This window comes from Rhea americana, unplaced genomic scaffold (genome assembly GCF_003343005.1).
Source record: "Rhea americana isolate MKP2758 unplaced genomic scaffold, rheAme1 scaffold_143, whole genome shotgun sequence".
NCBI lineage: Eukaryota > Metazoa > Chordata > Aves > Rheiformes > Rheidae > Rhea > Rhea americana.
In genome coordinates, this window is record NW_028185517.1 from 1,757,459 (window position 1) to 1,771,322 (window position 13,864).

Below are 13,864 nucleotides of genomic sequence, written 5' to 3' on the forward strand. Positions count from 1 at the left end.
ACCCACRCTGTTCTTTTGGACCTTGGTAGGCTGATTTTTCTATTCACGATAGAAAAACTGGTTGTGCCAGCCAAGACCTGCTTTTAGCCAGCTCACGCCACTCTGTATCGATCTCTGCGGTTCCCTAGCGAGCTGCATGGACTTAAGACGCATGGAATTCAGCACAACACAATAGACGTTCATGCCTCTTCTGAGCAGCAGGAGTAACTAGTGTTATACCATAAGTCTTCCAAGCATCAGGCTTGGCAGCTCTGGTTTGATCACCTGAAACTGTTCATTCTGCTGAGGTGAAAAAATGGTAGTTGCAAGACTAAAAATTAGTTTTCCAATAAAATGCTCCTCTGCTTTAGCCACAAGACAATTCACCCTCTTCTTCTAAATAGATGCTTGTTAAAGCCATGACTTCTATGTTCCACAAAAAACAGGTATTGCCCAAATCCTCCTGTGCTACAGAAYTCTGGTTCACTCCCAGAATCAGAGATCACAGGGGAGGGAGGAGAGAAAAAAAGGGGCAAGGGGAGAATGGGATTTTGCAATGACCAAATCAGTATCAGTAGATGCACATACTAGTGATTAAGGAGCTCCTCTTCTTTGCAGCCCTAGCTTTTCTTTCTCCAGGCTCCATTATTATAGTCTATAATAGTGAGCTGTCACCCTACCCACACATCCAACTCTTTCCCTCTTGATATACTCAAAATGTTTGTCTCTGAACTCCAAAGACTCCAAGAAAGCTACTGAAAAACAACGCACACAGCTCTTCCTTCCAACATTAACTCCTAGTACACAGGCAGGAGCACACCGAGCCTTTGAGCTCCAAAGGACAAGGGCATGTTCAGGGATGGCAACATTCAGGATAGCAAAACTGAAGGACAATCCTTGACAGGCAAACTAATTTTCTTCAAAGGCTTGTAATGCAGCCAGAAGGCAGAGTACTGACACAAAACACACACTGCAAGTCCCCCTGCCAGAGCAGCCAAAACACTGCAAGGAGACATCAAYAAACGCAGCAGAACAAACATTTCTCCCGCCGCCTATTCTCTATAGCATCTGGACTCCTTTTCTCTCCTGCCCTGTGGCAGACCTCCAGCAGAGAACATTTTCAGGTCAACGAGTTAAATTTGGGACACAGTTACAAACCACAGAGCAGCAGATATCCCAGATGGGAAGCATTGTGCAACCCGAGTAACAGACACTTGCTCAACCAGTTGTGAGCAGAGCCAAGGTCCAGCACCGCTTACTGCACCAGGGGTCTCAACTGCTTCCAGCTGTTGAAGACGGCTGGCAAAATTTTAACCTATGCTGAGTAAAGTTCATTCACAGGCTGGAATCACATGGCAACTTCAGAAGAGTTACTCAACTGTTAGCCTGCCCAAAGGCGAGGTTACTTACCTCAGGGTTTTCCCCACCCCCCAAAATACACATATTTTTTCAACTGGGAAATCCTGGGAAGCCACCAGCTTGCCATGCCAACATAATTCCTACCTATCTTACAACCTGACCTCACCTGGAGAAAGTAGTTTGTAAACTCATGAATACACATTTGTCATCTCATGTATTTGAGATCCACCCTCCACAAGGCAAACTGAAGCTAAGGGAAACAAGACCCACACACTCATTTCTCACAGGTCTTTTTGGTTCACAGCAATAGGCCAGTGGGAATTAAACACAATACATACAGGTGAAGAGGTTGTTCAAACTGATGAAAAGTTTACATGTTTATGCATGTTTATACTTTCATGCACATAAAAAGATTAGGAAGGGAAACTCATCTAAAAATAGCTACAGATTTGCCTTCCTACACACGCCTTCAAAAGTCAAATTTTTTCCTGCACTTACAGACACACAAGAAACCTGAAGATCTTGCAACAGTCTCTGATCTCAAGGTGCTGAYAGGCCCATCACAACATGCTTGAAAAACAATATCTCAGTAAAGAAAGAAAGCTTTATTTTGTCAAAGTTGCAGAAAATAATTAATTTAAAAACAACTAGAGCGAGTAGCTGTAAACAAGGTAAAACAGTTATTTCCAAACAGCAAGCCAACAAAAACATCCCCTCTCCAGCTCCAATTTAATGCTCCTGGGGAGGGACCAGACSCCACAGCTTGTGCTTCAGCAGACGACAGAAGTTCAGAGCACACGTGAGGCACCACCTCGCTGATGGCAACGGCTGCCCYGGTATACCTACACATCCCTCAGCACCAGCAGTCCACAGAGTTCAGATTTCCCCAGGAGGCAATAAGCATGCTGCCACCACATACGCTGATGATGAGGACCCCTCAACCACCAAGGAGGAGCAAAATATTAAGATGAACCATCCATCCCCGCCGGGAAACATGTGCAGACTACCGTCCACATTCAAGTGAAGAACAGGAGCCAGTCCAGAGCCCCCTGGAAGACTTCTTGCACCAGGACTCAAACCCACACCGAGGATAGTCCTACATAGCAGCTAAATTTTTCCGGTCACCATGGTATTTGCTCTCCCCAGATCTCACAAGAACACCTCATTGGACAGAAAAGTAAAACTCCGAACAATTTCTTATGGTGAAGATAGACAGGAAGGAGAGGGAAGAAAATTGGGAAGTTGGGGTGTCACCAAACAGTATCTTCCAGAAGGCCTTTAGCAAAGTTCAAGACTTCAGCAGCTGGGATCTGAAGGCCAAGGAGGAGCGGGGACATCATCTGCTCACTCAGTCACTCCAGCAGAGCTTTTCCCCAGGCTCTAGCTCCCTCTGTGGGACTTCAGGACGATCCTGCACCTGCTCAAAATAAAACGCAGACAAACCTGAAGGGACCTGCCCAGAGCAGCCAAGCGGTTTGCACACCAGCTTGGACCCTTGCTCGCCCAGGCAACCTCATTATCTCATCCCTGTTTACATGTAGGCTGTGGCCAGCTTCAGTATGAGGCATTAAAGACTTCTATGATCTTCRCTATTGGCTGTTTTCCTTTCTCCAGGCTTGCCTACTTGAAGATTTCCATAAACAGAGATTTTCCACTTGTCTCAGCACAGGTGCTATTGCCAATATCTGGCCTTTACAAACCAGCTTGCTTCCCCAAATCCCTGGAGCTCGATTGAGCTGCATGTTCCTCCAAAAGCACTTCTCAGAGCTCTGCTGTTATGCAAAAAGGGGAATAGAGAACATTTTTTTTTTTTAATACTAAGTTACCAAGTGACAACTKTACAACTTTACTTCCTCTCTTCAGGCCTGGCTCTAAAGAACTGAACATAGCAAAATTTTAATTCTCTTAAGATTTACTACYCAACTTTTCTACAATGGAAGATTTTAACACAGCTCCTCTTTCCAAGCCTCACAGGATCAACATGAAGTTGAGCTACCAGTGTTGCTACTTAGCTGTTTGATGATTTAAAAACCCTATTTAATAGAAGCAAAACTTCCTGAAGTCGTCTGTGTCAGAGATAAAAGATGCTTGCACCTACTATTCAAAGGCTCTTGGGATGCTAAATAGTTGAGTCCCTCTCCAGCCCCTTGAAATGGGCTACCGAGTTCTTGAGGACTCCACCTTCCCACATTTACAGTCCTCTGTGTGTAAGAGGACTTAATTCCAAGTCTTCACTTAAGAAAGTAACAGGACTCCTCTCTGCCCAGTCCCATGAGATCACTACATCATTCRGCTGTTTTACATGGTGTTAGTTTAATTTTAGTCGAACGAATACGAGWGGGTTTTGAACAGTCGAGTGCTTGGAGCTGTGGGAGTCTGACWGCTGTACCCTCTCCCCAGGCCTCCTGTTCTCAGGAAATCTCCTTTTCTTTTAGCAAAAGCTGGTCATACAAATGAAAAAGAATTGCCAGTTGGTTAAAAAGTCCTCTTTGTTTTTTCAGGCTTTGTGGTCAGGGAGGACAAGTATGTGTGAGACCTACCACACCTAACAGCTTTCTCCCTTGGATCCTTAACCCCTGCTGTGCCGCATGACCCAGAGAGGCTTGCCACCTTCCTCAGCCCTCCGACACAGAGTGACTTGCAGAGCGGCTGCAGAAGTYGAGGGCTTCGTACTCTTTCTGAGGAGACTGCAGTTCCCAGCACACAGCAATCTGCACCGTTCTAAGCAGCCAGGACAGCTGCTCTGGGCTTTTAGCTCCCTGGGCTACACACCGTTAAATAAGAGAGTGCTACARCATCTGTTCCACGAGCAGAAGCCTACACAGCACCCTAAACCCAAGTGATCTTGAACGAATCAACTCTTGACACTGCTGCGTGTTTTGTAGCTATCCTTCACGAGGTCAAGCTTAAGGAAACAAGATGCCTTGTTCTACTTGTTTATGCAAGGGTTTTATCCAGTGTCTGATCTCATACCCAAAACCTTGAAAAGCTGCTGTCAAGCTTTTGTTCCTACAGCTTTTCTACATAAGCTCGGATGAATCATTTACTCTCCATTTCCCTTCTTTGTGCAGCAGCAGGAGTTGCACTACCCTATGAGGACTACTTGTGGCATTAAATATATCTGAAACATGAAGTACAGAACAAATATAAAGTACCACACACAGAGAGAGATTATTTGGAACCACCAGTTCCTCCTCTTCAGTTCTCCCTGGGCGCTACCTAGCAGCCTAAGCAACCGCACATCTAGAGACTAGAGCATGGCTTCCCTGGCCTCCCGCCCGTGCGGGCAGGACGCCACTGCAGTCTGTTTCCTCATCTCACAGACCAGAGTAACAGACGCTCCCCTAGCTCACAGGAAAGGTGCTGGATCACTCCCATAAATGCTTTTGACCCAAAGCAGCCCTCTGGGATGCAGGGGCTACCGAGTCAGACAGGGAAGCCTTGCAGCAGCAGCAACYTACCGCTCAGGAAAATCAGGGTATTTTTCCCCTCCTCCACAACTGCCTCCTGAGAGCTGTTCCCCACCCCTCATATCAGACCACCAGCCTGCGCCCAGGCAGGGCGGGAGGAAGGACTCACGCCATGCCTTTACCAAGAAAGATGAGATCAGCACTGAGGTGTGGGGAGTTGAGGCTCAGGTGCTGGAAAGCAGAGGTCTTGTTTGCTTGGAGTCTGGCACACAGCTGTCCTTGCAGGGCTCTGGGTGCTGCTGGTCAGTGCTGGACCTCTGCAAAGGCCAACTCAAGCTATCGTAGTGGCAACAGCAAATGCAGGAGAACAGCCGAGCCCGGACCACCCGTGTACAGAGCACGAACATAATACAGTTGGCGCCTCCTTGGAACGTGTTGCCAATTCCCTGCGAGGGCAAGAGAAGAGTTAGCCAGTGCCGTTCCCACGGCCACCCTCCATGCCAGAGAAGAGCAAAAATCATGTCAGGGCACACAGACAACCGCGCAACAGTCAGCTATTCCACTCGCGCGAGAAAAGCCGATTGGGAAAGYCAACGTTGCACTCAAAAGCAAAGCAGACGGCTCCTGTCAGCTGCGCTGCCTTTCGCGTAGCGCGATGCTCCAGCAGACAGGGAGGTGGTCTGAGCGAGTCGCAGGCTGTCCTGCCTGCCAGCGGCCCCGCTGGAGAGCAGACGTCCAGCGCTTCTGGCCTGAGCCGCCCGTCCTCCCGCAGCCGGCGTGACCTGACGCCTCTGCTGCGATTCCCTTCCCTGACCACCAGATGCTGCTGAAATAGCTCTTACTGGGCATCCCAGTAGGTGCCGGACGTGAGGGAGCGGGTGCTCTCGCAACCCGCCCGAAAGGCGCATGTGGTTTACACGCTGCATCCAGGCACGGAAGTGATGCTTCGAGCAACAGGCTTTCTCTTCTCCTGGACTTGTTTCTAATGCGGTACTGTGCAAATACTTACATGTAGGACAACAAGGACTGAATTTTGCACTGCAGGGGAGTTGCAGAGTGTCAGAATGAAACGCACAGTGCTCCAGATGCGTAGGATGATGAAGATGACAGGGATGAGAATCAACTTCTTATCCGCTATGGAAGTCCGAGGCTGAAGCGCAGGTGCTCTCGAGAGGATGGGGCGRTACTCTGACAGTGCTGCATGCTTCCATAGAGGGGGAGAGGAAAAATAAAATAAAACAAAATAAATCGAGAGAGAAAGCGAACAAAAAACTGCACACACTGAAAATTCAGCTCCATGGATTATTTCCGAATCAAACCAATTCTTTACATCTTGTGAGATGTTAAGAGATGTGAGATCAGCTATGGAGCACAGATCATCAGTCACATTCTACCCTTACTAACGCAAACATTTCTGAYGAAGTCAAGGATATCTGGCCCTTCTCAGTGCTCCATTAAACTGTTATATAAACCTACATTGCTATGCAGTGCCAAGGAACCCTGTTATATATTTTGTTAAAATAATAAAAAAAACCCAACACACACAAACTGTTCCACAAGATAAGTTTGCTGGTCAAATGACCTGGCCAATTGCTGAATTTACCATTTTGTAATTCCATGGCTGAGGATTTGGCCTTAGGAAGGCCTTGATGTTCTTACCTTCATACATCTCTTCCCACATCTCTTTGAGATCTTTTGAGCTACACTCCACCTGACCAGGTATTTSTATTCAACCTTAAACCTTTTTGTGAAACAGTATCTACATCCTTAGAGCCATTTACTGCTCTTTCTGTGTACGTAGTGAGAGTTCTGTGCAGAGCTGGAAGCTACTGGATGCATTCAGATTTGAGGATGGGGGAAAGAAAGTCCAAGCACATGCAGCAGCTGCTGGGCCACACGATGATGAATGTCAATATGGGCAAAGGGATGTATCTCAGGATAGCTGACCACTGAAAGCTTTTCTTCCTTCCATTGGGGCTGCACAACTTGYACAGCTTTCCTGCACGGTGCTCATTTACGCCAGTACTCCCAGTCCCRCCACCTCAGCTCCTCCAGAACAGAGCTGCGTGACAGCATTGCACAGTGGCCAGAGTCAAACCCCTCTAAGGGCTGGTGACGCATCTTCCCACCCAACCCCACTGAGTCTCTTCTGTTTGGAAAGCCCCTTGTATGCACCCTGCCCAGCTGCTCCAGAACAGCTGCTCTCATGTGCCCACCTGCCTCTCAGACCGTGCAGGAGCCACTGCTGCAACTTCCACTTCAGCTGTTAATACAGCCCCCAAACCAGCCCTGCCTGTTCATTGCTCTTTCTTGGGAGTGGGAGACCTCCTACCAGGAAAGAAGCTCCATGGGCAGGCTACCRGGCTTGGCAAAATCCCCAGTGATGACAGGGAGAGCTTCTCCAGTCTAGAAGGCCCTGTTGCTCCAGCCCTCAGACCCCAATTATGGGAACCACAAGTGACAACTGCCTGCTCTCAGCACTGCTCCCCAAGAAGGACCAGGGCTGGGAGTGTGAAAGGGAGAGCAGAGTTCCCGAGAGCCCGTGGAGCACAGCACAAGGCTAAATGCCTGACCAGATGGGAGATCAAGTTTTCAGACCATCACGTTGCTATCTTTGACAGCTGAGGGAACACAGAGTCCTGTTTAATTTACATCGGATGACTGGTGACAGACACCAGCAAGCCCTTCCCAAATCCCTTTCCTCAAGACCACTTGGACTGGCGCTCCAGTATTCACAAGAGGTCAAAACTGTTTCTACTTCCATCTCATCTGTGGCATCCTGCCCTAACCAGACGTGTGCTTATCCCTGAATTACTGCAATAGTTTCACCACAAGCAGCAGGCTGGCAATGGCAGCATTCTCCAAAAGGAGATTTATCAATTTTTTTCTTTTTTAATGCAAGTTGCAGGAAAAAAATCAGGATGTAGTTCCTTCTGCCACTTTTACAATAAAGATTTTATTTCTCTGCTATGTTGTCCCAGATCCCTGGATTCTTTGTGTTCACAAGTCGTAACAGCAAATGCACCTCTGAAGTCTGAAAACCCCTAGGGCAGGGTGTCTTTTGGTTTTGCGTACGCATATGGAGCCTAATACTACAGTGCTAAGGCTCCCAAGTGGGGATTTATGCTGCTAGYACAAAATAGCACTCATGAATGCAAGCAATCATTAGAGAGCCTCAAATGACTGAGGGTAGACAAGTCCAGAAACCAAACTCAGTCCTGGTACAAGTGGAACTGTAAAAGACTAATTAAAGCAAATTTTGTCCTTTATATCCTGTTTCGATTCGTACGCTAGAATTTACTTTTYACTCATATACATCCCAAAACCCCCTTAAGCTTTCAAAAGGCTTTTTTTTTTTCTTCTTGGGCTAAATCATTGTGAAACAATGCTGCACTGCTTCTCCCAATGGTGGATGCACTTCAGCAGCATATGAAGCAATTCCTGCAGGTGTAGCTYCTAATACGCTCCACAGCATAGGAGAATATAATCACATAGCAAGATTGTAACCTAAGTGGGAAGCGGCAGAGTACTCACTGCTCTATTAATGTGCTTCTTGATGAGGATGTAGAGCACCGGTAAAGTCACATAGGCCAATATCTCCCAAACTTTCCCTGTCAACAGCATCCACAGTACTCGATCCTCTGCATCCAAGTTGACCCAACACCAGCCGACAGAAACATTGGAGGCATCATAGCCAATCTTCTTCAGAGCAACAGCAGCCACCGTAATGCCAAGGGGGACTCCCCAGCTGAGGAAAGAAAACAAAGAGCRAAGTTAAGCCAAGAACATGCTCAGTCTATTCATCTGCACCCCAAGGAAAATGCTTGCTTGAGAAGGCATTTTTCAGTCAGGACAYCAATACCTAGTCCAAAAACCCCACAATTTTATTCCATTAGTCTTTAATTAAAAAAAAATGTAGTCAGTACTTTGGAACAAGAGGGTCTCCTCTGAAGGACAACAAGGGGAAGGTTTCTTTCAAAGGAAAAGCACTGACAGTAATGACAACAAACTAAGAAAGTAGAGATGAGCCAGATTCATGTAATTTGGAGCCAGYGTTTTGATTCTGGCTTCTCTCTTGACAGCAGAGGCAAATATTGTGAAGTTTTCTAGAAGTAAGATAACTGTGCTGACACACACAAATCAAGCCACTCAACAGCTTGGGCTGCCCACAAAAAATCTACGCACAAGAACTGAAAAATTCCACTAACCCAAACACAAAATACACAGCCCCTTCCTGGGTGCTGCTAATACCCRGCACCTTACAGGCCTATCCTAACCCATGACATACTGCTCATGGATCACTCCAAGGCCAAAATGCTGGCCTGAATGCGTCCGAAAGCATCATCTGCCCCTTCCATATTCGTCCTCAGAAAACGGTCCCAAGAAGGCTGTAGAGGGACAAGGGACAGTTCCTCAATAAATGAGGCGCGTGCTTCAGGGCAAACACAGACCAAGCTTCTAGCAAAATCCCCCTGGTCTTTCCATATGCAAAGAAAACAAAGCCAATATTGTATTGCTCATCACCTTCCTGGTTCACACTCATCTTTGCAGGCAGCTTTGAGCAGCTGCATTCAGAAAATACAAGACGGACTCTCCTCCTAAAATCAGTTTCACATCCCTCAAACTCTCAAGTCTCTCTTGTCAAGTTCCAAAGACCAACTTAAAATCAGAAATAATCCCATGATGTTAGATCTCAGAAATATGCTGAGAATCAAAGAGATTCAAATCTCCAAACACTTCAAAGGACTAACCAGTAAGGTAAGGATAAGCATTCAAGAGAGCTGGCACTTCCTTAAAGAAACCATATTAGAGGGCATAAGCACAAACTAGCCCAGTAACAAGAAAAAGCAGGAACTGTATTAAGAAACTAATTTGCCTAAATAATGATCTCCACAGTGACCTAAAACTGAAAGAGAATCATACAAGAAGATAGAACTGGGTCAAATTACCAGCAATGAACATAAAGAACGGCATGCGTACACATGGACACAGTAAGCAAGGCCACAGCACGAACTAACAGCTACTAAGGAATAGACTGCGGGAGAAACAAAAGGGAAAAAAAGTTTTTCAAGGTTCTTACTAGTAAATGGAAGAGTAAGGAAGAAATCTGTCACATATGACAGAGCTTCATTTACACTTCAATTTTCACCAAAATAGTGAACTGTGATCAGATGGCTATTGCAACTAACACCAGAGACAAAGGATTAGAAACTTGAAGTTAGAGTCAAAAGAGTAATCAGGCATTTCAGTGATCTCCAGCTCCAACCTATTTAAAAATATTTTAGAAATCTAGAAGGGAAAACTGARATTAGCTATTAGATTTAAGGACTCCTGGAGGACAGATAAGATTCCCAAAGACTGGAAAGTATCAAAGGTTCATACCTATACAGACAGGAGAAATGGAAGAATCATTAGTCAGCCTCATTTTTGTTTCCAACAAGATACAGAAGCAAAAAGCAAGGTAGACACACAGCCTAGCAAGGTTCACTTGCTGGCTTGGGAACGCTCCTCAGCTTAGACAATCAGCTCCTTTCTGCTGAAGGTCCACAATAACCAATGCATACCTGAAGGATGGAATAAAAAAGATCCAGGATATCACAAAGAGGTAGAAATTTCACTCTGAATTCCAAATACAGTGTAATTCTGTAGGATGGTTCCTCAAAAGGACAAAATACACAAAGATTTAAATGAGTCAGTGTGGGGATCCTCAAGTACYCCATGAACGCATACACTGTGTGCTTACGTGTCTGCAGAGCCTGGTCACGAAATGCAAACATTTCACAGGTGGACTATCAAAAACGAAGTGAGAAGCCATCTCAGGATGGCATCTGGTCCATTCCTGACCTTAAGTTCGGATCAGCTATATTCATAGCAAGGGAAACATCCAGCTAAATGATACATGATATTCAGAAATTCAGAACAACTGAGGTAACTTGGAAATCTATGCTCAGGATGCCAGAACTGGCAGCTTGCAATTCCGTAAGTATTTTCAGAGCCAACTGTAAGCTTGTTTTCAAAGCTCATATGAGCTCAACAGATTTAAAAACAAAACAAAGCCTGTACRGAGAGACTTCGTCAGGCTAGCTCTAGAACACGTGCTCTGGATGCATGTGTCACCACACGAATCAAGAACCAACCAACCTGTCTGGCAGGTTTCATCTAATGTGACATTCCAGTTTCCCTAAAAAGAAAACATCAAGTTCCAACTTCCAACATACATTTAGCCAACTCTGTTCAGCCAAAGAACAGTCTCTGGTTATACTCAATGTTARGAGAGAATCCACTGCAAGATACTACCATCCCTGGTATTTATCGTTACAAACATCTGCCTCTTACGAGTAAGTGATCGTGAGAAATAGGTAACTTGGGCATGATAAAGCTCCATCCTGCCTTGAATCCCTTCCAGGAGTATCTCACAGGGTGGCTCTTCACACAACAGTCACGGTGTGACTGTGCTGGCAAACCACGAGGTGAAGCGAAAAAAATCCCAGGTTCTTACCTAGACAACTTTAGATACCAAAAATACTGGAAACTTTATATTTAAATCCCCCCCCCCCAAATCATCTGTCCTTTGCCACTTTCCTTTCGCCCCCAACAGGTCTCCCCCTCACCACCTTTCTGCAGTTCATTTGACCGTATGTACCAATATCCTATCAGTTGTTGCCGTTTCTACTGTGCGATATCAAAGGTTTTTCAGGTTAAAAACATCACAAATACTCAGCCGGACTTTTAAGCACTGAGAAGTGAAAAAATACCTCCAAGCATGTCCAGAGTTTGTTTTTAATGACTGACAGGTAATAGTAAAAAAMAAAGGGAAGGAAAAAGGAAGACGTGCTGTGAAGGGACGGGCAGAGAACAGGTCCTCACTTGTTTTCTCTGCCTTTTCAGACAAATTGTAAGGCAGGAAGAAGCATAAAGCATTGGCTCTGCATAGAATGGGAGTTATTTATGAAGCAGAATCTCAATAATATAACTTAAAATAAATTTATCTATTTTGACCCTTTAAACAGATCAAATTGAGCTGAGTAATACCAAGACAACCCAGCAAGAAYAGATCATAGCATTTATTTTAYTTTTTTTYCCCCTATAAAGAACTGAAAATAAAACCTAGCAAATTTACCCAGAGGAAATTTAGTTAGAATACTCCCTTCCTCTCACAGGGTCAGTGCAATCTTTCAGGCTTTTTACAGTTTTAAAGGACTGCACAGATTACTGCCAAGAGTATTTCAATGAATCTTGCTGWGTTTCTTTCCCTACTGTGTATCCGATGAGGCTGAGAAGTATTAAACCAGATGGAGAAGTTGAAGTACAGACCAAGGTCACACAGCCAGCGATYAGCAGAGACAGGAAAATTACAAGTAGGCCAGATTTGCATCAAGTCTTTGATGTAGCCTGATGCAGCCAGCGAGCCCATGAAGAAGTCAAGGCTCCTTTTTTCTGTTCCCTAAGCAGCAGGCAGCTCTCTGCTGACGCTCCGTTTCTCTGCGACCCTCACAGCGCAACCCTCTGTCCACCTGAAATGAAACAAAAAGCTAACCAACTCCCCGTGCTGTCTCCTTGCACCTTATTTCGACTTCACCAACAATATTCTGGTCTACCAGATGCATGCGCGAGCACCCTAGGCTTCCTCACATGCAGACCTTGCCGWCAAGCAGTAATTAAAACAGGTAGGGCAGGAATCCAAGTTTCCTCCTCAATTCCCACTTAGCCTACATGTTTTTTCTATGGCTCATCTTTTATCTAGACTCAACTCTAATTCAATCATCTCCCAAATGATGCTGTTTGAAAATAAAAGTTGACAGTTAGACATATCTGACAGAGAAACAGACCAAAGAAATCTCATTATTTTGCTTGCTGCAATAGCCTTTTTTTTTAAACACATCATTCTCCATATAATTTATTATAAAAGCCTGGCAGCACGGAGGACTAAAGGATCCCTGTTTTGCTCAGCACGGAGGTAGCACATGACTACACAAGCTCAAATTGCATAATGAAAGCTTTTACTAAACATGATGTGGAAAATCAGCTAAGTAGCAGAAACTGAGACATAAAGCTACACTGTGGGCTGTTCTGTCTTGCTTTCAATCAAACATGCCAAAACAGCCTTCAGAGTGCTTTCCTAGCAGCCTCCTCACTTGCAGGCTACATTCTCCTAGAAGGACTGAATTACAGTAACCTGCCTGGAGAAGGGCGGGGGGGAATATAGTCCAGACTGACACCAGGAACCTATGGAAATGGGTTCCAGATACGGAACTTCAATAGCAGCCATCAGGCATTGCAAGCAGAAGTTTGGGGATATTACTGCTAGGATGCCAGCCCAGACTGCAGAGGGAAAGCAGTGCCAGGACTTCCAGATCCACTGTCTCCGGCAAGAGATTTTTCTACATTATCCTAATTAAATCATTTTAACTTTTTCCACATCTCMATTTCTTCACTGGAGGGGCTAGGCAGGGCTGGGTGGCTAAGTGACAGAAAGTCCCTGTTGAAAAGGAACTTGAGAAGGGCACAGGATCCTTAAGGAAAGAGCAGGTGACTTGAGCAACCATCCAAGCGCTTCGCCCCGGAGCATGGCAGCAGCGGCTCCTGGCCGAGGGGCGAGTTCCCGCACCTCGCGCGCCCGCAGGGGCGGCGGACAGCACCCACCTCACGACGTGGAAGCAGCAGAGCAAGCCCGTGCCTGTGGGCGAGCCCCTCACGATGGTGACATAGAGGTAGAGGGCAATGGCCATGGTCCAGAAGAAGGAGCTGGTGTTGGAGAAGGTGGACAGGGCGCCCTGCAGCACGCAATCCCATGAGGTCCTGTCGAAGTCTTGCAGCACCCCGTAGAAGTAAGAAAGGGCGGAGAGGAGGTCAGCCAGGGAGAGGTAGAGCAGGAGCTGGCGCGGACGGGTCCGCAGCTCTGGCCACAGGGCGTGGGTGCAAACCAGGAGGCTGGAGCCCAGGAAGGAGAGCACGCAGGAGACCAGCACGATGACCCGCTCCGAGGTGTGCAGCTCCGTGGGGGGCAAAGGCGCGGGCATCCCGCGGCGAGGCGCCAGGACGCAGCGGCGGCTCCGGCGGGACCAGGGCGCCCGGCCCGCTCGGGACGGGGCGGCACCGGGCGAGCCGGAGCCGGG

At 46.5% G+C, this 13,864-nt stretch overlaps 2 protein-coding genes across 4 annotated transcripts in view; both read right to left on the reverse strand.

Moving 5' to 3' along the window:
- Positions 1–13,864, reverse strand: part of ENO1 (enolase 1) — a 273,184-nt gene that overhangs the window by 46,193 nt on the left and 213,127 nt on the right. The gene's annotated exons all lie outside the window — the stretch shown is intronic.
- Positions 1,947–13,844, reverse strand: GPR157 (G protein-coupled receptor 157). 2 transcript variants are annotated; one of them, XM_085298980.1, is made up of 5 exons: positions 13,392–13,844; positions 8,283–8,496; positions 5,758–5,952; positions 4,931–5,194; positions 2,677–2,755 (listed from the first exon to the last, which is right to left on the reverse strand). In XM_085298980.1, exons 1-4 carry the CDS (start codon positions 13,766–13,768, stop codon positions 4,973–4,975), a joined length of 1,008 nt encoding a protein of 335 aa, XP_085155106.1. In that variant the 5' UTR covers positions 13,769–13,844; the 3' UTR covers positions 2,677–2,755; positions 4,931–4,972. The 2 variants fall into 2 exon arrangements, with proteins under 2 accessions (XP_085155107.1, XP_085155106.1); XM_085298981.1 differs by lacking the exon at positions 4,931–5,194 and having other exon boundaries at positions 1,947–2,755.